Source organism: Pezoporus wallicus, unplaced genomic scaffold (genome assembly GCF_028554395.1).
Source record: "Pezoporus wallicus isolate ANWC-B61680 ecotype Strahan unplaced genomic scaffold, APGP_CSIRO_Pwel_v1 contig_14248, whole genome shotgun sequence".
Taxonomy (NCBI): Eukaryota; Metazoa; Chordata; class Aves; order Psittaciformes; family Psittacidae; genus Pezoporus; species Pezoporus wallicus.
The window spans coordinates 64949-89414 of record NW_026635346.1 but is presented as its reverse complement, the minus strand read 5'-3'; the positions used below and the strand labels follow the sequence as shown (position 1 = coordinate 89414).

Here is a 24466-nt window from a genome sequence, read left to right as displayed (position 1 = left end):
AGCAGCGGGGCCGGGGCCGCCGGAGGGAGCCGGGGTGGGGCGGCGGGGGCCGGGAGGGCGCAGGATGGAGGATGCTGGGGCGGCCGGGGGGGGGCCGGGGCGGCGGCGGAGCCCTCGCACCATGACATCAGCGCGGCGCGGCCCCGGGGGAGCGGGCGGGGGGCGGGAGCCGGCGCGGCGGCGGCGGCGGAACGGCAGCGGCGGAGCGGAGCGGCCCCGGGCATGCTCCCGGAGCCCAAGTATGACCGCTTCCGCGACGAGCCGCTGACCGCCCCTATGCCGTCGCCGGTCCCCGGGCCGAGCCCCGCGGCGGGCGAGGAGCCCGAGCCCGGTACCACCTTCTGCGCGCTGCTGCCGCGGATGCCGCAGTGGAAGTTCCCCGGTCCCGGCGGCTTTCTCGGTCGCAGCCCCTCCGCCGGTACCGGTGGCGGCCGGGACCTGTCAGCGCCGGCCCGGGCGGGCCCCCCCTCGGCTCTGGCCGCCGTGTTGGCCGCCTGCGAGCCGCTGTGCCCCGCCGCGCCGTGCGCGCTACCGGCGGGCGGGCGGGCACGGGGGGCGGCGGGGCGGGCGGCGGCGGCGGCGGGGACCCGGCCGGGCGCGGAGGAGTGGAGCCGCAAGGGCAGCTTCATCCGCAAACCGGCGCAGGGCTGGCTGCACCCCGACGAGCGGGTGCTGGGGCCCGGCGTCTCCTACATCGTCCGGGTAAGTCCCACCGGAGCCCGAGCCCGGTGCCGTGACCGCGGCCAAGGGGATGCGGAGGGGTCCCCGGGCATCCATCCCCGGTTTATGTCCCCGCTGCCTGCTCAGTGGTGTCTGGATCATCCTGGCGGGGACGGCCTCCCCGCACCGGGTGCGGGTGGGATGGGACCAGGGGGGTTCAGAGCCACGAGGTAGCCTCGGACCCAGCAGGATTCAACCCCTCCAAGGGCATCATGAGCCGTAGCGCCGAGATGAGTTTGTCGGGTCTCAGTGTGGATTCTGGGCGTGCAATGGGATCGTTTGGGGTGGCGGACAAAAGGGTGCTGGGTGATCCCTGGAGCTGGCTTGGAGAGGGGCCCTTCCCGCTGACACTCAGCTCTTCCTCTCCCTTCCTCTTCCTCACCTGCCCTGTGCTGGCGGCGGTGGCTGGAGGAGGCCGCTCTGACCGTGTCCCCCCACCCCGTAGTACATGGGGTGCATCGAGGTGCTGCGCTCCATGAGGTCCCTCGACTTCAACACCCGCACGCAGGTCACCAGGTACGGCCCCGAGCTCATCCTGCACCCCAAAACCACCACCACTCCCCCCCACCCCACCCAGGGGGCCCTGTGACACGGCAAGGGAGACACACAGGGCCGAGGGTCCGGATGGGGAGCCCTGCCCCATGGATCCACCCTGCACACAGGGTGATGACGAAGGGCACTGCTGCGGATCAATGGGTGGAAAGAGGAGAAGGGAGGTGGCCCTGGCCGGGATTACGTACCGCGGCCGTGACGTGGGGCAGCGCTGCGGGGAGGTTGCGGTGCCCGGGGCTGTGGGGCTGATGCCATGGGGCAGCCAGGAAGGGGCTGGGGGGGGGGGGGGGGTGGTGGTGTTCTGGATTAATAACTGGGCCCGGGGCTATGGCTTACAGGGAAGCCATCAATAGACTGTATGAAGCAGTGCCCGGCGTGAAGGGCATCTGGAAGAAGAAGGTGAGTTTCCACCCGGTCTGTCCGTCCCTGTGCTCCTTCCTGGGGCAGGGTGCTGGAGGTGGCTGCCTGGTTCATGGGGCAGAGCCTGGGGTCTCTTGGGGCACCCCCTTTGCCTCCTGCAGCCCAGGAAGCCTGGACCCAATGGGCTGCATCACCCCCCCCATGGTCCTCTCCCCCTGTCAGGCTCCCAACAAAGCCCTTGTCTCCATCCTGGGCAAGAGCAACCTGCGCTTTGCTGGCATGAGCATCGCTGTCAACATCTCTGTTGATGGGCTGAACCTCATGATCCCCACCACACGCCAGGTCAGAGCCGGCCCCAGGGCTGTGGCACTGCCACCTCCCAGCCCTCTGCCTCCTGCTGCAGACCGGAGAGCTGGTGGCCCCCATTCTAACCCCAGCCACGGGCCATGTTCTCCCCATAGATCATCGCCAACCACCACATGCAATCCATCTCCTTCGCCTCCGGTGGGGACACGGTGAGACCCTGTACTGTGGTCCTGAAAGGGGCTCCCAGTCTTGTGGCAGGACATGGGGCTGGGGCCCTTCCCCTTGCACCAGAGCCCCCAGCCCTGCTCCAGCTCCCCTGAGCTCCCCTTGTGCCCTCAGGACACCACGGACTATGTCGCCTACGTCGCCAAGGACCCCATCAATCAGAGAGGTGACGCTGGTCTGGGGACTCTATGGATGAGGAGGGGATGAAGGCTGGAGGATGGGGGGGGATTCCGTGTGTGGGGCACAAGGGGCATCTCCCAGAGGGGTGATGGGAGCAGGGGGACACATCTGAGCCATCTGTCCACAGCCTGCCACATCCTGGAGTGCTGCGAGGGGCTGGCGCAGAGCGTCATCAGCACGGTGGGGCAGGCCTTCGAGCTGCGCTTCAAGCAGTACCTGCACAGCCCCCCCAAGGTGGTGGTGCCCCCGGACAGGTAAGGAGTTGGGGGGGCGGGGGGGGGGTGTAGCCCTGCTGCTGAGCCCCTCAGGGTGTCCCCGGCTCACCCATCCCTGCTGCAGGGCGCTGGGTGCCGAGGATTCGGTCTGGGGGGAGGATGAAGATGCGGCCGAACACGATTATTACAACAGCATCCCCGGCAAGGAGCCGCCCCCGGGCGGGCTGATCGACTCCCGGCTCCGGCACGGCCCCAGCTTGGGCCACATCCGCGCTCAACCCTCCGGCTCCATCCTCTCCAGCCAGGTGAGCCTCCCCCCCCCCCCCCCCCCCCCCCCGGGGGTCGCTGCTATGGGGGTCCCCAGCACAGGTCCCCCCCATAGCATCCTCACTGCCTCCTCTCCCCAGGCCGGGTTTGCAGCCAGGAGAGACCAGAGCAGCCAGCCAGGGCCACCATGGGAGCTGGAGAGCCAAGGTGGGTACCGCTGGGGGGGGACGACACGGACGGATGGACACCTGCTCAGTGGGGGGGTCCCTATGGCTCTGCCCTGCCTAGGCTGGTGGTGATGCCCCCTCCTCACAGGCCAGCCCGGGGATGGGTACCTGCAGGCTGATGGCCACCCCTTGGGACCACGGGACTACGAGGAGCACATGTACGTGAACACACAGAGCCTGGATGCCTGGGAGCCAGAGGCAGCGGTGGCTCGGGGGGTGCCGGAGGAGAGCCCCAAGAAGGACCTCTTTGATATGAGTAAGCCACCACGCCGGGGGGGGAGTGCCCATTGCATGGCCCCAGGTTCCTGCCCTGAGGGGTGACATCCCCTCACCTCGGTCCTACAGGGCCATTCGAGGATGCCCTCAAGCTCCACGAGTGCATTGTGGGGGGCAGCAGCAGCCCCCCCATCGAGGACCAGTGGCCGAGCCCCCCGACGCGGAAGGCTCCCATTGCCCCCACTGAGGAGCAGCTCAGGCGGGAGCCGTGGTACCACGGGAAGATGAGCCGGAGGGATGCGGAGAGGCTCCTGCAGATGGACGGGGACTTCCTGGTGCGGGACAGCCTCACCAACCCGGGGCAGTATGTGCTGACCGGCATGCACAGCGGGCAGCCCAAGCATCTGCTGCTGGTGGATCCCGAGGGAGTGGTAAGGGCAGGGGGCAGGATGGGTGATGGGGATAAAGGCAGGGTGGGAAGGATGCTGGAGGCTGCAGGGTGGGTGATGGGGATAAAGGCAGGGTGGGTGATGGGGGTGCAGGGTGATGGGAAGGATGCTGGAAGGCTGCAGGCAGGGGGGTGGGGGTTAAGGATGCTGGAGGCTGGAGGCTGCAGGGTGCAGGGTGGGTGATGGGGATAAAGGCAGGGGTGGGAAGGATGCTGGAGGCCACAGGGTGCAGGGTGGGTGATGGGGATAAAGGCAGGGTGGGAAGGATGCTGGAGGCTGGAGGCTGCAGGGTGCAGGGTGGGTGATGGGGTTAAAGGCAGGGGTGGAAGGATGCTGGAGGCCACAGGGTGCAGGATGGGTGATGGGGATAAAGGCAGGGTGGGAAGGATGCTGGAGGCTGCAGGGTGGGTGATGGGTGATGGGGATAAAGGCAGGGGTGGAAGGATGCTGGAGGCTGCAGGGTGCAGGGTGGGTGATGGGGATAAAGGCAGGGTGGGAAGGATGCTGGAGGCTGCAGGGTGCAGGGTGGGTGATGGGGATAAAGGCAGGGTGAGAAGGATGCTGGAGGCCACAGGGTGCAGGGTGCAGGATGGGTGATGGGGATAAGGGCAGGGTGGGAAGGATGCTGGAGGCCGCAGGGTGCAGGGTGGGTGATGGGGATAAAGGCAGGGGTGGAAGGATGCTGGAGGCCGCAGGGTGCAGGATGGGTGATGGGGATAAAGGCAGGGGTGGAAGGATGCTGGAGGCTGCAGGGTGCAGGATGGGTGATGGGTGATGGGGATAAAGGCAGGGTTGGAAGGATGCTGGAGGCCACAGGCTGCAAGCGGTGGGCAGGTCGCATGGGGCCCCTGCTTGCCGGGGTTCAGGAGCACCGCGGCCCCCCAAACCCGCAGGTGAGGACCAAGGACGTGCTGTTTGAGAGCATCAGCCACCTCATCAGCCACCACCGGCAGAACGAGCAGCCCATCGTGGCCGCCGAGAGCGAGCTGCACCTCCGCCAGGTCGTGCAGAGGAAGCAGTGACCCCGGGGGTACGTGAGCTCCCGACCCGCGGCCCTGGCACCGGACTCACCCCAGCCCTGGGGTAAAGGCAGGGCCCACCCCTGTGCTCCCCTCCTCTGGTTGTGCCCGGGCCCGCACCCTGGGGTCAGGGTCCCCGTTCCCCTCTCCGTGGTCCGCATGGGGCATTGTTCCCAGCTGGGAGCCGCTGCGGCACCGCCAGCCCCGGCGCCGGCTCCATCCCGACACAAGGAATTGGTCTCTGGACTGTCATGGGGCAAACGGGGTTGGGGATGGTGCCAGGAGCCTCATCCCCAGGGTGGGATGGGGTGAGCAGGATTAGCGTGTGTGTGTGTGTGTGTGTGTGTGTGTATCCATGTGTGTGCGTGTGTGTGTGTGTGTGTGTGTGTGTGTGTGTGTGTGTGTGTGGATGGGTGGGTGGGTGTGTGTGTGTGTGTGTGTGTGTGTGTGTGTGTGTGTGTGTGTGTGTGTGTGTGTATCCATGTGTGTGTGTGTGTGTATCCATGTGTGTGTGTGTGTGTGTGTGTGTGTGTATCCATGTGTGTGCGTGTGTGTGTGTGTATCCGTGTGTGTGCGTGTGTGTGTGTGTGTGTGTGTGTGTGTGTGTGTGTGTGTGTATCCATGTGTGTGCGTGTGTGTGTGTGTATTAATGTGTGTGTATCCGCGTGTGTGTGTATGCATGTGTGTGTATGCATGTGTGTGTGTGTATCCGTGTGTGTGTATCTGTGTGTGTGTATCCATGTGTGTGTGTATCCATGTGTGTGTGTATCTGTGTGTGTGTATCCATGTGTGTGTATCTGTGTGTATGTATCCGTGTGTGTGCGTATCCATGTGTGTGTATCCGTGTGTGTGCGTATCCATGTGTGTGTATCTGTGTGTGTACCCATGTGTGTGTACCCGTGTGTGTATCCACGTGTGTGTACTCATGTGTGTGTATCCATGTGCATGTATCCGTGTGTGTGTATCCATGTGTGTGTGTATCCATGTGTGTGTGTACCCATGTGTGTGTATCCATGTGCGTGTATCCATGTGCGTGTTTATCTGTGTGCGTGTGTATCTGTGTGCGTGTATCCATGTGTGTGTATCCATGTGTGTGTATCCATGTGTGTGTATCCGTGTGTGTGTGTATCCATGTGTGTGTGTGTACCCGTGTGTGTGTGTACCCATGTGTGTGTACCCATGTGTGTGTATCATGTGTGTGTATCATGTGTGTGTATCCGTGTATGTGTGTATCCATGTGTGCGTGTGTACCCGTGTGTGTGTATCCATGTGTGTGTATCCATGTGTGTGTATCCACATGTGTGTACCCATGTGTGTGTATCCATGTGTGTGTACCCATGTGTGTGTATCCACATGTGTGTACCCATGTGTGTGTATCCATGTGTGTGTACCCATGTGTGTGTATCCACATGTGTGTACCCATGTGTGTGTATCCACATGTGTGTATCCATGTGTGTGTACCCATGTGTGTGTATCCACATGTGTGTACCCATGTGTGTGTATCCACATGTGTGTATCCATGTGTGTGTACCCATGTGTGTGTATCCACATGTGTGTACCCACGTGTGTGTATCCATGTGCGTGCACAGGTATGTGAGGAGCACCCTTGCCCACCAAGCCGTGCCTCTCGCCCAGCGCTGATGCTCAGGACCCAGCTCCCTGCCTCGGTTCCCCCTCTCTGCCAGGACATTGGGGGGTGCCCCTATCCCCCATCAGTGCCGGCTGCAGCCCCTGCCCTGTCCCTGCTCATGGGGCTGGGTATCCCTCTTGGTCCCACATTTCCAGCTGGATTCTCCCCAGGAGCAGCTGCCATGAGGGTTCCTGGTGGCTCCGAGCTCCCGCATCCCTCCTTTGGCTGGGGCTGGGATGAAGCTGCTGTGGGGAAGGTGCAGGGCTTCGGCTCTGGCTCTCCAAGGCTGGAGACGTGTCCCAAGGCCCCTGGGACATCCCTGCTTCTCCTGGCGCTTGGGCAGGTTTTTATGGCATTCGCAGCCCTTGCCCCGCGTTGTCTGGGGCTCGCGCTTTGGAATACGTTTCTAATTAAACCTGGAAATGAGGAAGGTGCCTGGGTTCTTCCTGCTGGGATGGAGCTCCTGCGTCCAGGGGCTCAAAGGGGCTGGGACGCTGTCTCCATCCCCACCGGCTCCTGGTTAATCCCACATCGGTGCTGGCAGCCTGCTCATCCTGGCCGCTCACACTTGTCTCTGCCTCTCTGCATCACTGTCACCCTTCAGCACATGGATCACACCCCCCACCTCGGCTCCCAGGGGTGCTGGTCCTGCACAGCATCTCCTGCCCGTACCCAACATCTCCCTGCTCCTGCTGCCTCCAGCCTCCATGGCTCCTGCCATGACCAGGCTGGCATTGAGCAGCCCGAGATGCGTTGTCACTAGTCAGGACCATGGTGACCAGTGCAGGGAGAGCCAGCACATAGGGACGGTGCTTGCTTGGCACCAGTGGAGGCAGGAGAAGGCTGCCCCGGAGCTGCTCGGACGTGTCCCAAGCTATCTCCATGGCTGGGCACCCATGGGTGCTGGTGGGCAGGAGGCTCCCAGTGTGTCCATTCCCACCCACCTCAGACCAGTGGGTTCCCTCTTTCCCGTCGTTGGGATGGTGTTTTCCAGGATGCTGGACCGGTGCTGGCTGAGTCAATGAGGAAAATAAGCCCCTCAATAAAGGCCAGTAATGAATGTGTAATTTTCCATTGATAGTTGAATACCTCCAGGGATGAGGCACTGCCATCTCAGCTGCTATTTTTTGTCATGTAGTAATGCGTCTGCAAGGATAATTGCGCCGTTCCCTCAATAGCAGAGGCAGGAAAAGGCAGCGAGAGCCTGGACTTTTCTTCTTTCGCTGCCTCAGAACAAGCCCACGTCTTTGCTGGCTGCTGCTGGCTCTGGCCCAGTCCCTCAGCCCTAGGGATGCTGCTGAGACCTGTTCCTTCCTGGCATCCTCCAATCCCGAATCCGTGGAGAGCCCTGGGTGAAGGGGAAGATGAGCAAGGAGAGGAGCCCCTCCTGGCTCCATGTTGCTGGGTGCAAGCAAGGGCCCGGAGCCCGTTTTGGAGACCTTGGAAACCTGCTGGCCCTGCTTCTGTTTCAGCCCAGCAGCTCCCGTCGGGAAGGGATGCTCCCAGCACTGCCCATCCCCATGGATGCAAGCACCCGTGTGAGCTCCCGCTGCGAGTGTGGGGCCTCTCTTCCTTCCCTCCACTGCGAACTGGGGCAGTTGGGACCTCTCCTGCCTCCAACCTGGAAGCGCTGCCGGGAGCCGGGCCCAGGCCTGCTCAATGCTGAGAGCACCCCGGTGCCCTCGGCAGCACTGGCCCAGCTCCAGCTCTTTGTTATCTCGGGGGAACTCAAGCATTTCTGCACCGTGTTTGCTCACCGTTGTGCAGGGCGGAGGAAAGGCAAACACCGGCCTTTTGTTCCCCTTCCCGACGGCCTCGGCCTCCTCTCCCAGGGTCCGTCTGCCTCTTCCTCCCCCATGGGACTCAGGACTCAGCTCCCCACAGTGCAGATCGTAGCGTCCAGCCAGGATGCTGCCATTCCCTTTCCCCATCACTGACTCAAGACATCCCTGCCCAGACCCCTCCAGGTCCTGACTGGTTCCGAGTCATAGAATCGTTAGGGTTGGAAAGGACATTCAGATCCTCTGGCTCCCAGCCGCAGCACCGGCCTCCTTTTGTCAGCTCAGAGTCAGGATGCAGACAGCTGAAACCTCCCACCTCTTGCAGTCACTGCCCAGTAGCTGCAGCAGCCCCCGCAGAAGATGCTCGGCATTCCAGGCTCTCCTTCCCTGCCACCATCCCCAGCCTTGGGGTGACGGTGCCGTCCCCGCAAGCCTGACAGCATCCATAGGGCAGGGGCCAGGAAGGTGCAGCCGCAGGCCCCTGCCTGTGCCACCATCCCGCTCGGTGCATCCCTGTCCCCAAGGCCATAAATCATGCAGTGCCTGGGCTGGCGCCTTTCACCCTCAGCACCAGGGCCTGCGGTGATGCCCCTGTGACCCTCCTGACATGGTGCCCCCGTGTCCTGCCCCAGCGCTGCCCCATCGGGTCCTTGTGGCACGGGTGACCCCCAGCTCCTCCAGCCACCACATTAAACCACTTGATGCTCTCGGCGAGTCCTCCAGCTCCGAGCGCTTCCATGTACTCAAAGCCCGGCGGGGGCAGCGGGATGCATCCGGCGCGGGGTGGGGGCATGGACACGGCTCCATCGCTCTAACCCCGCTCCGCTCTGGGGGGACACGGGGCCGCTGCCGTCCCGCTCCCTCCCGCACCCCGGCTCGGGGCCGGTCCCATCCCACCCCCAATGCTCCCGTGGGCGGGGGAAGGGGGAGGGGGGGGGGGAGCCGGGTGTCCCCGCACCCCCAAGCGTCAGCGGCCCGGGCGGGGTCGGGGTCCCGGTCCGGCGGGGCTCGGTGCGGGGAATTGCGGCGGCGCCGCGCTCGGAGGATTACGGCGGCGGCGCGGGGAAGGAGCGGAGCCGCCGCTGCCGCCGTATAAAAGCGCGTTCGCGTCCGCCCCGCCCGGGCTGCGGCGGCGGCTCCGCTCCAGGTGCGGCGGCTCCGGCAACTTCGCTCGCTCGCTCCCTCGGTTCGCTCCGCTCCGCTCCCCGCGCCCTGTCCCGCAGCGGTTCCCCCGTGAGCCGCGGCCGCTCCGTCCCATCGCGTGCCTCGGGCCGGCGGGTCCCGGTGCCCATCGGCGCCACCGGCTCCTTCCCGGTCTCTTCCCGTCCCCTTCCCGTCGGCGGCGCCGGTTCCCCCCCATCTTGTCCCCCGGTGCCCGCTGGTCGCTCTTCGGGCCGCCGGTCCCCGGTGACGCCGTTGCCCCTTCGGTCTCTTCCAGCCCCGCAGCCGGCAGCAACATGTGGCTCCTGGAGCGGCTGCGCGGCGTGGCCGAGAACGGGTCCCGTGGCGCGGGGCCGGAGGATTCCCCCCGCGGCTCCCGCTACAGCAACGTCCTCACCCCCGACAAGATCCCCGACTTCTTCATCCCCCCCAAGCTGAGCGCGGCGCCCGCCGAGGCCGAGGGCTCCGAGCCCCCCGCGACGCCCACCCTGGGTCCCTCGGCCTCGGAGCAGGACCTGGCCGGGCGCAAGCCCCCGCGCAGCCCCCGGGCCTCCAGCCGTCCCCGTGCTCGCCACATCATCCAGATCGAGAGCGCCGAGGACTGGACGGCCGAGGGGGGCTTCGGCACCAACGTGGACCCGCAAGCGCAGACGGCCATGTCGCTGCCTTATGTACCCAAGGCTCAGACCTCCTACGGCTTCGCCACGCTGGTGGAGAGCCCCCACACGCGGCGCAAGGAGTCCCTGTTCCACAGCGAGCACAGCAGCCTCTGCCCCTCGCCGGCCACCTCGCCCAGCGCCCAGCGCAGAGCCAAGCTCAACGGGGAGAGCGGTCCCCGGACCCCCGCAGACCTGGGCGCAGCCCTCATGCACCCCGGGCGCTACTTCAGCGGCGGCGAGAGCGACACCGGCTCCTCGGCCGAGTCCTCGCCCTTCGGCTCCCCGCTGCTGTCCCGCTCCGTGTCCCTGCTGAAGATCTTCAGCCAGGAGAGCCAGTCCAAGATGATCAAGCTGAAGCACTCGGTGGCCCGCAACAGCTCCTTGTCCACCGACGACAGCTCGGCCGACACCAGCCCCAGCGCCCAGCGCCGCTCCCGCAGCGCCCCGGCCGGGACGCAGCCTCCGACCGCGCTGCTGCCGCTGGATGCTCCGCGGGGCCGGGATCGGGAGCAGAGCCTGAGGCTGAGCCGCGGTGGGAGCCTGCGCTTGGCCGCTGAGTACGACCCCTCCAACGCCCGCCTGCGTGTGCGGCTCGTCTCCGCCGAGGACCTCTACGATGCCCTGGTCGACGTGCGGAGCATCAACTGCTGCGTCTCGCTGTGCCTCAACCCCGGGAAGCTGCAGAAGCAGCGCAGCACCATCGTCAAGAACAGCCGCAACCCCGTCTTCAACGAGGACTTCTTCTTCGACGGGCTGGGCCTCGGCCACGCCAGGAAGATGTCCCTGAAGCTCAAGGTGGTCAACAAGGGCAGCAGCCTTAAGCGGGACACGCTGCTGGGGGAGAAGGAGCTGCCGCTCACCACCCTCCTGGCCTTGTAGGTGCTTGCTGCAGCCCCGGAGGGAGCCCTGACTCCCTGCCCTGCTGGAGGTGTGTGGGTCCCCATGGGGATGGTGGCACTGCCAGCTGCATCCCTCCTTCAGCAGGGCAGGCAGAGCCCCTGCTTCCGACCCCCTGCTCCCTCCTGGAGTCCCGCTATAAGCAGGGAGCCACCATCCTGTCTCCAGCAGGAAGGATGGAGGTCACCTCCCGGGCTCTGCCCTCCCTGGTGCCCGCGCTCTGCAGCTGGCCAGCACGATGCTTGGAGGTGGGTAGGTCTCTGGAGCGTACAACCGCCCCTGGCAAAGCCCCCAGCTCCTGCAGTCAGGCGATCACATCGATCCCAGCTTTAATTTAAGACAAGTTTCCAGTCTTGGGAAGCGCGGAGGTGACCCAGGAGCAGGCTGAGGGAGGGCTGAGCCCGGCTTGGGGCTTCTGAGCCTCTCCTGGGCTCTTTCCCAGCCCTGCGAGCCTGCAGATGTGTGAGTTGCCTTGGTCTGAGACCTGCAGCCTCCCGGGGCACCCTCCCTGTGTCCCGTGTGTGTGTGTGTCCCCCCCCCCGCCAGCAGCATCCCTGCTGCTGATCCCTGCAGGAAACTGCTCACGGGTCTGCCCAAACCCAGGAGTGGCCGGACCCTGCTCGTGCCCATCCCTACCTGCAGGAGGGTGATACCAGGAGGGTACCACTGGGGCTGGATGATGCTTCCTCTCCCTCTGCCCTCCATCCCCTGTGGGGCTCAGGGGTGTCAGCACCCACCGGGCAGGAGGGATTTGTCCCATGAGGCCACAAAGCCGCTGTGTGCAGCGGGACTTGCAGGGCTCTGCAGTATCCCTTTGGTCCTCCTCAAACGCTCCCATCCTTTCCCATCCCGGCCGGAGGCACCGGGAGCTTTGTTGTTGCTTGGTGTGGTGCTCCCTGGCCTCGGGCTCTGCATGTCCCAATGGAAGGGAGCAGGATTCGCAGCGCTCCCATCCCTGCCTGTTGCAGCACGCGTGGACACCCGCACACACGTGTCCCTCGGTGTTAACCTCTGTCGCTGGCAGTCGATGTTCCTTCCTTGTCCTTTGCAGCAGATGGCACGTTTCAGTGTTGGCTATTTATATCCCAGGCTGATCTTTCCCTGCCTGTAAATACGTTCCAGGTACGCGAGGCATGGTTCTGGTAGCACCGTGTTTGCATGTCGGGGTGTATGTGTGTGTATGTGTGTGTGTGTGTGTGTGTGTGTGTATTTGGGGTGATCGTGGCTGTTTGTTGAGCTTGCGGCTGAAAACAACCCGTGCAGGATGGAAGGAGCAGACACCTTCCTCTTCCATGGGGAAGCTCCCACCTGAGGCTTCCCACCATAGCCCAGGAGCCACCATGGGGATAGCCCTGACCCATGAGTGCCATGGGGGGCCCTGGGGGCAAGAAGGGGACCCTGCTGCTGCCCATGGCCCTGTGCATGTCCCATTGGGATGCTGTGGTCCCCAGGGGCTCTGCACCCCCGAGAGGCTGATGGGACCCAGGGGAAGGGGAACAGGAGCTGGGCAAAGACTTTGGTGCTCTATGAGAGGGTTTGGGGGTGATGCACCCCCATGGCAGAGCCTTTGGCTTTGGGGAAGGGGGATGCTGAGAGCAGGGTCCTGGGGTACTCTAGGTTGGGGCTGGCCCTGGGGGAGACCCAAGGGCCTGGGGGCTTGTGCTGTTGTCCCCATGTTGTGTCCCCCCTGGACTCGAGGGATCATCACGGAGCCCTGGGCTGTGCTGCTGCAATGTGGGAGCTGGGGCTGTGGCCTGGCTGGGTATTTCCTCCCTTGTAGCTCTTTTCTACTGTTCCTGCTTTGATATTTCTGTGGCTGGATTTAATGATGCATTTTTGGAGTGGAAAACAACAATACATCTATATTGATATACCTGGCTGGAATGGTTCTTTACAGATGACTCCCTCTTTTTAGTGCAATAAAGTCATTTCTAACACAGATGCTGGTGCTGCTCAGGCTCCTGGTTTCCTCCCAAAGATGTTCCCTTCCCTTTTCACTGCCATGGCTGCGGTGTCCCCCCCATCCCTGTTAAACCCCTCCCCATCTCCTTGTGCTGGGGGAGCAGAGCTGCACCTCTGGGGCTGCCCAGCCATGGGGCGGTGACCGTGCTTCCGCATGTTGCTGCCCTTTCCCGACAGGCTCCATGTGCTTCCAAAGCTCTTTCCCGATCAGCCGTGGGGTGAGGTGGAAGCAGCTCTCCCTGGGGCAGGTGGTGGGAATGTGGGGAAAGAGGCTGTTGTGGCCATTGCCCGTGTGGGGATACGGAGAGCCCCTTCCCATGAGCATCCTTCCTCCTCCTCGGCTGTGCTGGTGATGAAGGATGTGATGCTGGGTTTGGGCTGTGGCGCTGCTCTTGGGGGTGCTCTTTGGGGGGCAGCTGAGCTCTGACCCCATGGCAGAGCAGGGCTGGAAGCGATCCCTGCTGCTTCCCATCTCCACAGCCCATTGCCCCTCCAAACCCAGGCTTGGTGTGAAAACCAACCCGATGCTATGGAGCTCCCTGATGCACAAGGACTGTGGGTGTCAAATGAGCTGCTCCCGGGGCATCCCGTGGCCCATCTCCCTCCCCTGCCCTGGCTGTCAGCATTCCCATTGCCCTGGGACTCTTCATCGCCACTTCCCTGTGCTTTTAACCCCCTGAAGAAGAGAGGAAGGCTCCTCTGTTCACTAAATGCCATTCTTCTGCTTTCCTCTCCTCTAATAACTTGTCATTGTGGGGATGAATCAAAGGCCGGGAGCACTAAAACAGCTCCTCCTGCCCCCACAGGGTTAGGGGAGGCAGCGCTTGGCAGGTACCAGGCTTCTCAGCCCTGCTTTTTCTCGAGGTGTAAAGCAGCAGCAGCCCCTCAATGAGCCGAGGCTGATGAAGCTGGTGCTGAACCCGAGAGGATGGGGTCAGCCTCAACGCACGCAAAGTGCCTGGGAAGTGTTCAATAGGGAAAGTGCTTGGAAGCAGCCGGAGAGGGGTGGGGGGAAAGGGGCATCTTGTGGGGGAAGATTTAACTCTGAATTTGTAATGGATTCATTGTGGGATGGAAACGCAGCTGCTTGTCAGGCTGGGGTCAGGCTGGGCTGAGCCTCTCCCCTAGGAGCTGGCTGGGAGGGAGGGAGCAGGGGGATACAGCCCCACTGAGGGATGCTCCAGCCCTGGGAGCCTGCCCGTGGTCGGGGTTTGTCTCCATGGACAGGGACCTGCAGGAAACTGAGGCAGAGGGAGGCTGGATGCGGAGGAGCCGGTGGCAGCCGCGCATTCACCTGGGTTGATGCACACACGGAGCTGGGCTATTTTTAGTCCCTGTTTTTCCACAACGGGAAGGACTCAACTTGCGAGAACATTGCCTGGAGCTCGCTCAGCAGCGGTGGGAGGCACAGGAGGGGCTCAGGGTTCAGCCACAGCCCGGCTGTGCAGCAGGGATGGGGCTCCCCAGAAGGACCCCGATCCCCGGTGGGTCCCCACAGTGGCTCCATCCCCACTTCAGGGTTTGGGTGCTGTTGAGGTTGAGGGAGCCCCAATTCTCGGCTTCCCCCCCATCCCCCATCCCGGTATTCCCAGCCTGCCCTTATCCATGTGTCTCCCCCCCCCCCCCCTCCTCATCCCCCCGCGACCCAGCTGCCGATTTACCGGTTTGGTCAGAAAAAGCATCTTCCCGTTGCCTGGCAACGCTCGGCCGCCTGGTCCAGCGCCGGGGGCGGGCTCCGTGGTGGTGGTGGTGGGTTTATGGGGGGGCCCCTCCTCACCTGCAGCCCTCACCGGGGCTGTTCGGGGCCACGGTGCATGTGAAGCAGCAGCAGGGTTTGCGTTGCTAATGGGGGGGGGGGGGGGGGGTTTGATGGCACTTGGGGGGTGCAATCACCCCTCGTTGCGCTCCCAAGGCAGCAAACCCAGCAGCAACCTGTTGCCTTCCTGCTTCCTTCAGGACCCGATACAGGCTGGTAAATGGGTGTTTGTTGCCATCAGATGGAACAGGGTGACAGAGACCTGGGGTCCTCCTGGAGTGAGACCCCTGCATCCATTCCCCCCCCCCCCCAACCTCCTCCCAGGGCAGTAATGGGGGACCGGTGACTGTGGTGTGGTGGCCATCGCCACCAGCAGTCGTGCTGTTCCATGGGGGTCCTGTGCTGGAGCTCTGGGATGTGGCTCTGGACAGCCAGGGGTGGCCATTGGGATGTGCTGGGAAGCAATGAGTGTGGCTTGGCTGCAGGAGAGCATCGGCCTCCCCTGGTCTCCTCCTTGGCTTTATTGTGAGCATTTGTCTTCCATGGCAGCGTGTCTGGTTTAAAGCGGAGAGAAGAGACTCCCACTGCTCCGGGGAGGAAAACAGAGCTTAATTGAATCCCACAATCCCTCATAGTCACATCAGGCATGAGAGGAAGCCGGAGGAGAGCGATTCCCATTCCCCCTTGCGCTCCCAACCCCATCCAGGGGACATGGAACCCACCCCACCCTCCGGGCCGGTAGCAGGGACAACCTTCGGCTCCTCCTTGGTGTGTCTGTAGAAGCCATGGGGTGGAAGCTGAAGCTCCGGGGTGTCCCCAGGGCTCTGCCTGTCACCACCAGCCCCGGGGCACACGTTTCGCTTTGCTCTCCTGCTTTGAGGCTGCCAAGCCAACAAGAACCTGGGGCTAGATCCTGCCTCCGCAGCCAGGGAACAGCGGTGAGAGGATGGGAAGTCAAAGACATTAACGCAAACCCCTGGAGCTGCGTGGCTCCGAGGATGGATGAGTGAGTGCGAGGGCAGAAGCTGCTCTGCTGGGTGAGGGATGTCTCCCTGCCTCTGCTCGCTGGCTCCGGTGCCCTGCTCCTCGCTGGCTGCCTGCTGGAGCTCCAAACGCTGCCTTTCAAAAACGTTCGCAAAATGCCCCAAAGCATCAACCAGGCCCAGGTGGGAGGCAAAGAGAAACGGCACAAACAAAGCAGACGGGAGGATGCGTTAAACGCCAGCAACCGCAGGCAAACACGCGAGTACAGCGTTCGGGGCCACGGGCTGGCTCCTGTACAGGGTTAGGGGGGGGGCTCGGGCTGGGCTATGGGGAGCCCCCGCAGCACTGCGGTGGGAAGGGCTGGGAGATGCTCTGGATGCAGGAGCGGGGTGCGAGGCCGGGCTGGGCCCGCCTCTGCCATCGCAGCCCGGTGATGCTGGACACAGCACAAGGGAGCTCGCCTGGCATTGCCATGGAAATGGAGATAATGGAGCGGGGAGGGCCGGGAGCTCCGGCAGCCGCAGCTTGACAGGGAGATGCCTCCGGCCACCATCATCTGCTGGAGCAGCGCCGAGAGTTCCAGCTCAGTGCCCATCACAACACATCCCCTGCCTGGATGGCAGCAAACACGTCCCTGAGCGGCTGAAGCCCTCAGCCCCCCTCTCTTGTACCCACGACAACGGCAGAGCTTGCACCGGGCAGCCCATAAAAACGCCTATTGAAACCCCCCAACGTCCCCGCTGCCAGGTTGGGATGAATTCCCATCCGCAGCTCCCGATCCAATGCAATTGCCAGCTGAGATTGCTGTAATCACTAATCTTATCGAGCACATCAGTGTGGAGTGAGAGCACTGCAATTAGCACGGGCAGGAGCCGCAGGTGAGCTGCTGCTCGGGGAGTATTTATGTCACTTGTGCCAGGGGAGGATGTGCTTGATTGGTGCTTGCTGGGGCTGAGCTTTACCCACCCCGGGCAGAATGGGATGAGGCAATGGCAGAGCCATGGAGCTCTGCAGGAAGCCGGCTTCTGCTGGGGAAGGATTTGCCTTTCCTGTCCCCCCATCACCAAGGAGCCAAACCCCCCGAAGATGAGGGTGAAGAGTCCTTGAGCAGTGCTGCTGTGCCTTGGCTTGGCACAGGAGATGAATGCCAGCCTTAATCCTGGCTTTCCTGGCTCCATCCCAGCCCTGCTTGGGTCCCCCTCACTGAGCTGATGGAGATCTGGGTGCTGGTGGCCTGATCCCCCAGCAAAGCATCTCCCTCTGCAAGGCCATGGGGGAGGCAGCTCCTGCTCCCCATCCTCCTACAGGCAGTACAAGGGGGGACAACCTGTGCACCCCCCATTGTGAGCACCCACATTACAGGGCCCCAGAGGAGCTGTGCTGGGGGCACTGTGTCCCCCAAACCCAGCAGATGGGTATGAACCTGCTCGTGGTGGACAATCTCTTCCCTTCCCACCAGCACTGCCTGCCTGCCCGCAGCACCTCCAGGCACAGCCATTGGGTGCTGGGAGCTGCTTTGGCCACTGGGACCATTCATGGGTGCCACGGAAAGCTCCATGCCCATCCCTGCTGCCACTGGCATCCCTGCCCGTGCTGGCAAAGCCCAGAGAGCAGGACCAGGATCGGGCTGGATGTGGCTCACAGGGCTCTGCTCATTTGGGGGGGGGGGGGGGGGGCGCAGCCGATGCCAAAGAGGGGTGCAGGGAGGTGGGGGGTGCTCGGGCATCCCCAGGAGCATCACTGATCCCTGCGCATGCGGGTCCCCCCCCCGATGGCACGCGTTTTGGGGGTGTCGGGGTCCCGTCCCCCCCCGCTCGCCGCAGCTGCAGCGGCCGTAGGGTGGTGTTGCACGGGCACCTACCAAAAAGCTTCTCACTTCGCCACCCCCAGCCGTCTGTCGCTGCTGACACTCCCTGACAGGAATAAACTCCAGCACCCACCATATGTTTGCTGCTTCTGCTGCCTGCGCTCACTTGTTACTATATATTTCCAAAGCCTCTGTTGGTCCCCAGTGGTGATGGGGCTGTGATGCTGGGCTGTGGGGCCAGCGGAGCTTCTGGCATCCTTGTGGCAGATGGGGCCGGGTAGGAGCTGATGTGCTCTGTAGGGAGCTGGAGGTTTCCATATGGATCCGGTGGCTCTGGGGCTGGGCAGAGCTCAGCACACCCGAGCTGGAGGTGGTACCCGGAGCTGATGGCGTGAGCTGTACCATGAGACCTTCACTGGGATGGGGACATGAGCCTGGGTGATGGCTCTGGGTTGTGCTGGTGGGAGTTGTGTCCGCAGGATGGTCCCAAAGGAAAACAGCATTCCAGTGTCTGAAGGGGGCCATGAGGATGCTGGAGAGGGACTCTTCATCAGGGACTGCAGTGATAGGACAAGGGGTGATGGGTTCAAACTAAACAGGGGAAGTTCAGGTTGGGGATAAGGCAGAAGCTCTTCCCTGTGAGGGTGCTGAGGCGCTGGCACAGGGTGCCCAGAGAAGCTGTGGCTGCCCCATCCCTGGCATCCCACATCCCGCATCCCATGCGGAGCTTTAATTGCACCATGCAGCCTTGACTCCTGGTTTGAAATGCAGCCTAAGGAGGCTGGGGCAGCAGGAGAGGAAAACACGGAGCTGCAGGGAAACACATGGGTAAAGAAAAGAACATTGACTGGTGACTGGTGTGTCCGTGGCTCCGTGTCTGTATGTGCCACAGCACCAGGAGAGGGGAGCTCTTCCCCACACTTGGCAAGCGGAGCCATGCAGAGCAGGGTGAGGGGAGCGGATCCTTCCTGGGCCCACGCTGCTTCCATGTTATTATTAACCCCTGGTGCACAAAAGCTGCTCCTTTCCCCCCATTCCAGAGGGGATTTTGCTTGTTTGCACAGGCAGGGTCATAGAATCCCAGCCTGGTTTGGGTTGAAGGGACCTTAAAGCTCCTCCAGCTCCAACCCCTGCCACGGGCAGGGACCCCTTCCACTGGAGCAGCTTGCTCCAAGCCCCTGTGTCCAACCTGCCCTTGAACACTGCCAGGGATGGGGCAGCCACAGCTTCTCTGGGCACCCTGTGCCAGCGCCTCAGCACCCTCACAGGGAAGAGCTTCTGCCTAAGAGCTCATCTCAGTCTCCCCTCGGGCAGGTTCAAGCCATTCCCCTTGGCCTGTCCCTACAGGCCCTTGTCCAAAGCCCCTCTCCAGCTTTCCTGCAGCCCCTTCAGGCACTGGAGCTGCTCTCAGGTCTCCCCTTCAGGAGCCTTCTCTTCTCCAGGCTGCCCCAGCCCAGCTCTCCCAGCCTGGCTCCAGAGCAGAGCTGCTCCAGCCCTCGCAGCATCAGCATGGATGGGGCAGGGGGGGGGGCAAAAGGATGCGGATGTGGGGTTGGGGACAGGGATACCCCAGCACAGCTCAGCACCATCCTGCTCTCTGCCATGGGGGTGTCCCTGTGGTCAATCAGGCAGCTCGGATGTGCTGCCCGGGCTTGTCCTCCCCACAGCACAGGCTGGGATCTCCCTCCTGAACTCATTGACTTTGAGCATCTTGGAAACCGGCGCTTGCAAACAAGCCAGGAGGAACAGCAGCAAACAAGCCCGGCCGTAGGAACACGGCCTCATCCCACACTTTGGATCCCCCCCTTCTCCCCCTTTCCCTCCTTTGCCAAAGGGATTGAAGCTGCTGTAATAAAACCAGGGAAGAAAGCAAGCTGTAGCCCCCACCTTGACGCAGGCACCATGGCAACTGGATCAAGGGGACACCTGTACATTTCCATTCCAGGCTCCCACTATCTCAATAGACAGAGCAGCGCTAATTAAAATCCCAGCACCAGCAGCAGGAAAGGAGGGAAGGAGCCCGGGAGCAGGGCACTGGGGTTCAGAGCACCCCAGCACTGATGGGCACCGGGGGATTCTGCCTAAGAGCTCATCTCCATCTCCCCTCGGGCAGGTTCAAGCCATTCCCCTTGGCCTGCCCCTCCAGGCCCTTGTCCAAAGGCTCTCTCCAGGTTTCCTCTAGCAGGGCTGGATCCTGCTGCGGTGCATGCATGGCCCTGGCACTGCCTGCACCATCCAGGGAGCTCCTGCATTCCCCCCCCCCCCCCCCCCCCCCCATCACCCCCAGCATCCAGGCAGGCCCCAGCATCCTCATGCACATCTCCTGGGCTGGTCCAGCACTGAGGGTGTCCAGGAGCCATGCTCCTTGGGGATTGGGCTGGATTGGGTGGTTTTAACCATTTCCCCATGTTCTCCCACCCTGCATGTGCCACTCGGCAGGAAAAGGCAGGCATTGAGCCACCATCTCCCTCTGGTTGGTGATGGATGGGTCTGAAATCACTCCTGGCCTGAGGCAAAAGCAGGGGCTCACTGGGGCTGGAGCCGGGTGATTGTCCCAGGAGGCTGCTTGTTTTCTCCATCCGAGCCATGGGGGATGCTCAGCAGGAGCCGTTCCTCCTCCTCCTCCTCTCCACCCATCCCCGTGTGTTGAGGGATGCTCCATCCCCAACCTGGCCCTGCCACGGGGCTGCCGCACCAGGGGCCGGGCGAGCGCCCTCACCCCCATCCCCATCCCTGCCCGCTCAACTTTGGGGAGAAGAAAATTCCTCGTTTCCATGGGAACCAGAGCAAGGAAAGTTTCTGGGGCTGCGGCTGGGATCGTGCCCCGGGGGGGAGAGGGGCTGGCACCGGCATCTCCCCCCTTGGGGTGCCCCATTCCCACCTCCTGCACCCCGAGGGGTGCCCAGAGCAGCCTGGGGAGCACCGGGGCTCCTCGCCCCCCACCCCTGCGGGGCTGTGTCAGGAGCCATCCGACATCAGCTCAGCCGCGGCGATGGCTCCGATCTGCTCCTCTCCTCCTTCCACGCTCTCCCCCGAGGCGAAAGCTGCTGCTGGGGGAGCAGGGAAGGGCTCTGGCAGCATCAGCATCGCTGTGTGTGGGGCTGCAGGGTCCCAGCAGCACCGGGCTCTCCTCACCGGGCCCTCCCATCACTCAGAGACCGGTTGGCAGGGCCTGGATGTCGGCAGGGGCAGAGATTTGGGGCAGCTTTAGGGGTCTCCTTCCTCCTTTATAACTCCTGACTCCGGGATGCTCAGGATGCAGGGAGCAAAGGCAGCAGCTCCCTGTGGAAGGGGCATCAGGACCCCTCTGAGGGGCTGCCCCCCGCCCCCCCCCGGGGACATCCATCCTTCTGCATCCCTCCCTTTGCCGCTGGGTACCACATGGACCCCATCTCCCTCCTTTGTCCCCAAGTATTTGGAGTGGATTTGGGAGCAGGCGGTGAGGAGCACAGCAGGTGCCCCACATCTTGTGGGGCCTTGGGATGCTTCTGGGGCTTCCTGCTGGTCCCCAGGGCACCGCCACCCTCTGCAGCCCTACAGGATGAGGCCAGGACCCCTGAGACCCCCCAAATCCCCTCCCCAGACCTTGGAGATTGCCTGGAGCAGGGGGTTAATGACGCATCCAGACAGAGCCTGACCTTTCCACCTTCCAGCTTCACCTGCAGCTCCCTTTTCCCTGCCATTATCTGCAGGGATGCCTGTGGATTTCATTTCCATATTCATGGTGCTTTAATGACCACGTAATATCTTTATGTTCTGCAATAAATGTGGAATCTTTCTTTTGTGGGGTTCCCCCCCCCCTTCTGCAGATTAGCATCTGCACAGGTTCATTTGTGGCATCTGAGCAGAGAAAGGGGAGGCTGGGCAGGAGGGGGACGGGGTTAATGAAGCCTCAGAGAGCAGCTCCACTGCCAAACGTCCTTCTTACTATTGGAACCAATGAGGGTTGTGAGGGAGCAGCTCTGGGCCACCCTTTGGGGCAGCTCCTGGGGCTTTTGGAGCGACTCAAAGCCATGGAAGCACACACGGGAACACAGCAGCAAGATCCAAAGCATGACCGAAGCTCTGCTGGTGTCACTGTGGGTGCAGAAGGGTCCTGTGCCCCAGCCCAGCCCAATGGGGCCCTCAGAGCCTCTCCACCATGCAGTGTGTGGTCTGTCCATCCCCCAGCAGGCAGCCCTTAGGGTGGAGAGGTGCCCTGGAGCAGGGCAGGGAGATGGAGAACTCATTCCAGCTCCTATCGCTCCATCTCCGTTCCTGGAGCTCATGGGCATCTCTGCCGGCTGCGCCAGCCCCTCGCTGGGACCCTAATTGGGTTTCAGCCCTGCGAGATGGGCTGAGAGCAGAGCAGGGAGGAAGAGGAGGAGGCAGACACAGATTTCCCCCCACACACACCTTGCCCTCCATCACCTCCTTGCCTCTCTGCGTGCCCATGGGATGCCCTTGGGAGCCCTTGTGTGAGGTGTCTCCCATCACATCACGGGGTGGTTGCTGGGGACAGGCAGCTCCCTGGAGCCACGGGCATCCCCAGGGAGCAGAGCTGGGCTGTACCCAGCGGGTGGGTGGTGATGCTGTAGCCCCCCCCCCCCTCTTTCCCCCCAGCTCTGTGTGGCTCCTCGCAGCCTCCCCCTCCTTTTCCCTCGGTCCTTTTGAAGCTGCAGCTGTGAACGAGATGTTTGTGAGGCTGAGGCGCATTGAATAAAGATGGGGCTGCAAAACACCTTCTCCTGGGGCTGCCGGCTGGGAAGGGCAGCGCTGAATTCATTGGGAATGCTGCCAGGCACTGCGGGAGCCTCAGCCTGGGCAGTTGGAGCAACACGTGCTGACACCCCCCAGACATGTGTGACAGCCCGTGTCCACCCCCTGAGCACATGTGTGTGCATGGGGGGGGCAGCCACATGTCCCATCAGGCCACAAGTGCCTGCAGCAACACACGTGAGGGACCCTTGTCCATCCTGCACCCACTCCCACAGCTCCTAGCGGGGGGCTCCTGGGATGTGAGGCTGGATGCAAGATGCGAGGATGGAGCGAGGCAGGGCTGCTCCCTCCCAGTGCCACCACTGCATCCGGCTGTTCCCTCCCAGTGCCACCACTGCATCCCGCTGCTCCCTCCCAGCGCCAACACTGCATCCCGCTGCTCCCTCCCAGCGCCAACACTGCATCCCGCTGCTCCCTCCCAGCGCCACCACTGCATCCCGCTGCTCCCTCCCAGTGCCACCACTGCATCCGGCTGTTCCCTCCCAGTGCCACCACTGCATCCCGCTGCTCCCTCCCAGCGCCACCACTGCATCCCGCTGCTCCCTCCCAGCGCCACCACTGCATCCCGCTGCTCCCTCCCAGCGCCACCACTGCATCCCGCTGCTCCCTCCCAGCGCCACCACTGCATCCCGCTGCTCCCTCCCAGCGCCACCACTGCATCCCGCTGCTCCCTCCCAGCGCCACCACTGCATCCCGCTGCTCCCTCCCAGCGCCACCACTGCATCCCGCTGCTCCCTCCCAGCGCCACCACTGCATCCCGCTGCTCCCTCCCAGCGCCAACACTGCATCCCGCTGCTCCCTCCCAGCGCCAACACTGCATCCCGCTGCTCCCTCCCAGCGCCAACACTGCATCCCGCTGCTCCCTCCCAGCGCCAACACTGCATCCCGCTGCTCCCTCCCAGCGCCAACACTGCATCCCGCTGCTCCCTCCCAGCGCCAACACTGCATCCCGCTGCTCCCTCCCAGCGCCACCACTGCATCCCGCTGCTCCCTCCCAGCGCCAACACTGCATCCCGCTGCTCCCTCCCAGCGCCAACACTGCATCCCGCTGCTCCCTCCCAGCGCCAACACTGCATCCCGCTGCTCCCTCCCAGCGCCAACACTGCATCCCGCTGCTCCCTCCCAGCGCCAACACTGCATCCCGCTGCTCCCTCCCAGCGCCAACACTGCATCCCGCTGCTCCCTCCCAGCGCCAACACTGCATCCCGCTGCTCCCTCCCAGCGCCACCACTGCATCCCGCTGCTCCAGAGGGATGCAGGGCTTCCTCACCCCCTAAGGCTGACAGGCACCAGGATGAATGAGTCCCTCATCAGCGCTGCTTCGTTCAGCTCCCTCCTGGAGTCAGCAGCTCAGGGTACCACGAGGCAGCATCCAAGCTGTGCCCATGGCAGCAGGGCCGGGGGGCTCACAGCACTCTGCCTTCAGTCTATATTTCAAACACAGGACCTTCCCTGGGTGCAGGATTGATCCCACCAACCAAACCCATGGCAAAGTGGCCATGGGGGAGCCTGCAGCACGGGATGCTCAAGAGGCTACCCCATGGTGAGAGACCATGGCGCATCCTGCTTGGTGCAGGAGGGGCTTTGTGCTGCTTTGCTCTTCCCTCGCCTCCAGCTCCAGGCGTTCCCACACCAGCAGAGTGTGCTCGGAGGAAGCAACCATTCCCTGCCTGCTCTCCCGGCGCTGGCCTTGTGGGAATGTCGACATCCCGAGATGGATTTGCCATCCCAGCGCCGTGCTTGGCAGACACGAGGAGCTGCAAAGCCTTCACTTGCCTGTTGGAACTGTCACATCCCAGCTTCCCCCCGTATTCCAGCACCTGGGATGGCTGTTACCTGACCTGCAGGGCTAATCCCCTACGGCTGCACTGGAATTCCCAGTCCCATGGCAACGCCATCAAATCAGCATGTCAAGATGGGATTGAGGGTGAATTTGGGAAGCTAGAGGTTGCTGCAGGAGGGAGGGAAGAGGAAATAGTGTCCATTTGGGATGCTATGCTCCATTTGGGATGCTATGCTCCATTTGGGATGCTGATGCAGGCACGGTTGTTATGGGAGCTGTGAGAGGGGAGGTACCAGCCTCACATCCAGGGTCTCTGCTCCACATGTCGCCTTCCCAACACCTTGTAACAGTTGGAAAGACGGAGTTTGGACTTGGACCAGGCTTCCACGTCAGGGCTGTGGTGTCTGAGGAGGAGAGGAGCAGTAACAAGTGGATTGAGCATCACAGGGGCATTCCCCCCAGGAAGCCCATCCCTGCATTACAACCAGGAGGGAATGACTACCCCTGGAGAGTCATCACCTTGGTCAAGGTTCCTTGGGCACTGGTGCTGGT

General features: G+C 63.0%; 2 protein-coding genes across 2 annotated transcripts; both read left to right on the top strand.

Moving 5' to 3' along the window:
• The first annotated feature begins 144 nt into the window (after nucleotides 1-144).
• Nucleotides 145-4857, top strand: SHC2 (SHC adaptor protein 2). Its single transcript, XM_057420013.1, has 12 exons — nucleotides 145-702; nucleotides 1166-1236; nucleotides 1611-1671; nucleotides 1855-1974; nucleotides 2094-2147; nucleotides 2278-2329; nucleotides 2471-2597; nucleotides 2683-2863; nucleotides 2966-3032; nucleotides 3141-3308; nucleotides 3398-3699; nucleotides 4611-4857. Exons 1-12 carry the CDS (start codon nucleotides 223-225, stop codon nucleotides 4737-4739), a joined length of 1812 nt encoding a protein of 603 aa, XP_057275996.1. The 5' UTR covers nucleotides 145-222; the 3' UTR covers nucleotides 4740-4857.
• A 4401-nt stretch (nucleotides 4858-9258) lies between these two features.
• On the top strand, nucleotides 9259-10868 carry C2CD4C (C2 calcium dependent domain containing 4C). Its single transcript, XM_057420036.1, has 2 exons — nucleotides 9259-9294; nucleotides 9586-10868. Exon 2 carries the CDS (start codon nucleotides 9605-9607, stop codon nucleotides 10844-10846), a length of 1242 nt encoding a protein of 413 aa, XP_057276019.1. The 5' UTR covers nucleotides 9259-9294; nucleotides 9586-9604; the 3' UTR covers nucleotides 10847-10868.
• The last annotated feature ends 13598 nt before the right edge of the window (nucleotides 10869-24466 follow it).

What these genes read in the sequence shown, in the direction of transcription:
- SHC2 (XM_057420013.1), top strand. Translation starts at nt 223, where the DNA reads ATGCTCCCGGAGCCCAAGTATGACCGCTTCCGCGACGAGCCGCTGACC. An exon ending in GGACCCCATCAATCAGAGAG is followed by an intron (nt 2,330 to 2,470) that starts GTGACGCTGGTC and finishes ATCTGTCCACAG; the next exon opens with CCTGCCACATCCTGGAGTGC. An exon ending in GTGGTGGTGCCCCCGGACAG is followed by an intron (nt 2,598 to 2,682) that starts GTAAGGAGTTGG and finishes TCCCTGCTGCAG; the next exon opens with GGCGCTGGGTGCCGAGGATT.
- C2CD4C (XM_057420036.1), top strand. Translation starts at nt 9,605, where the DNA reads ATGTGGCTCCTGGAGCGGCTGCGCGGCGTGGCCGAGAACGGGTCCCGT.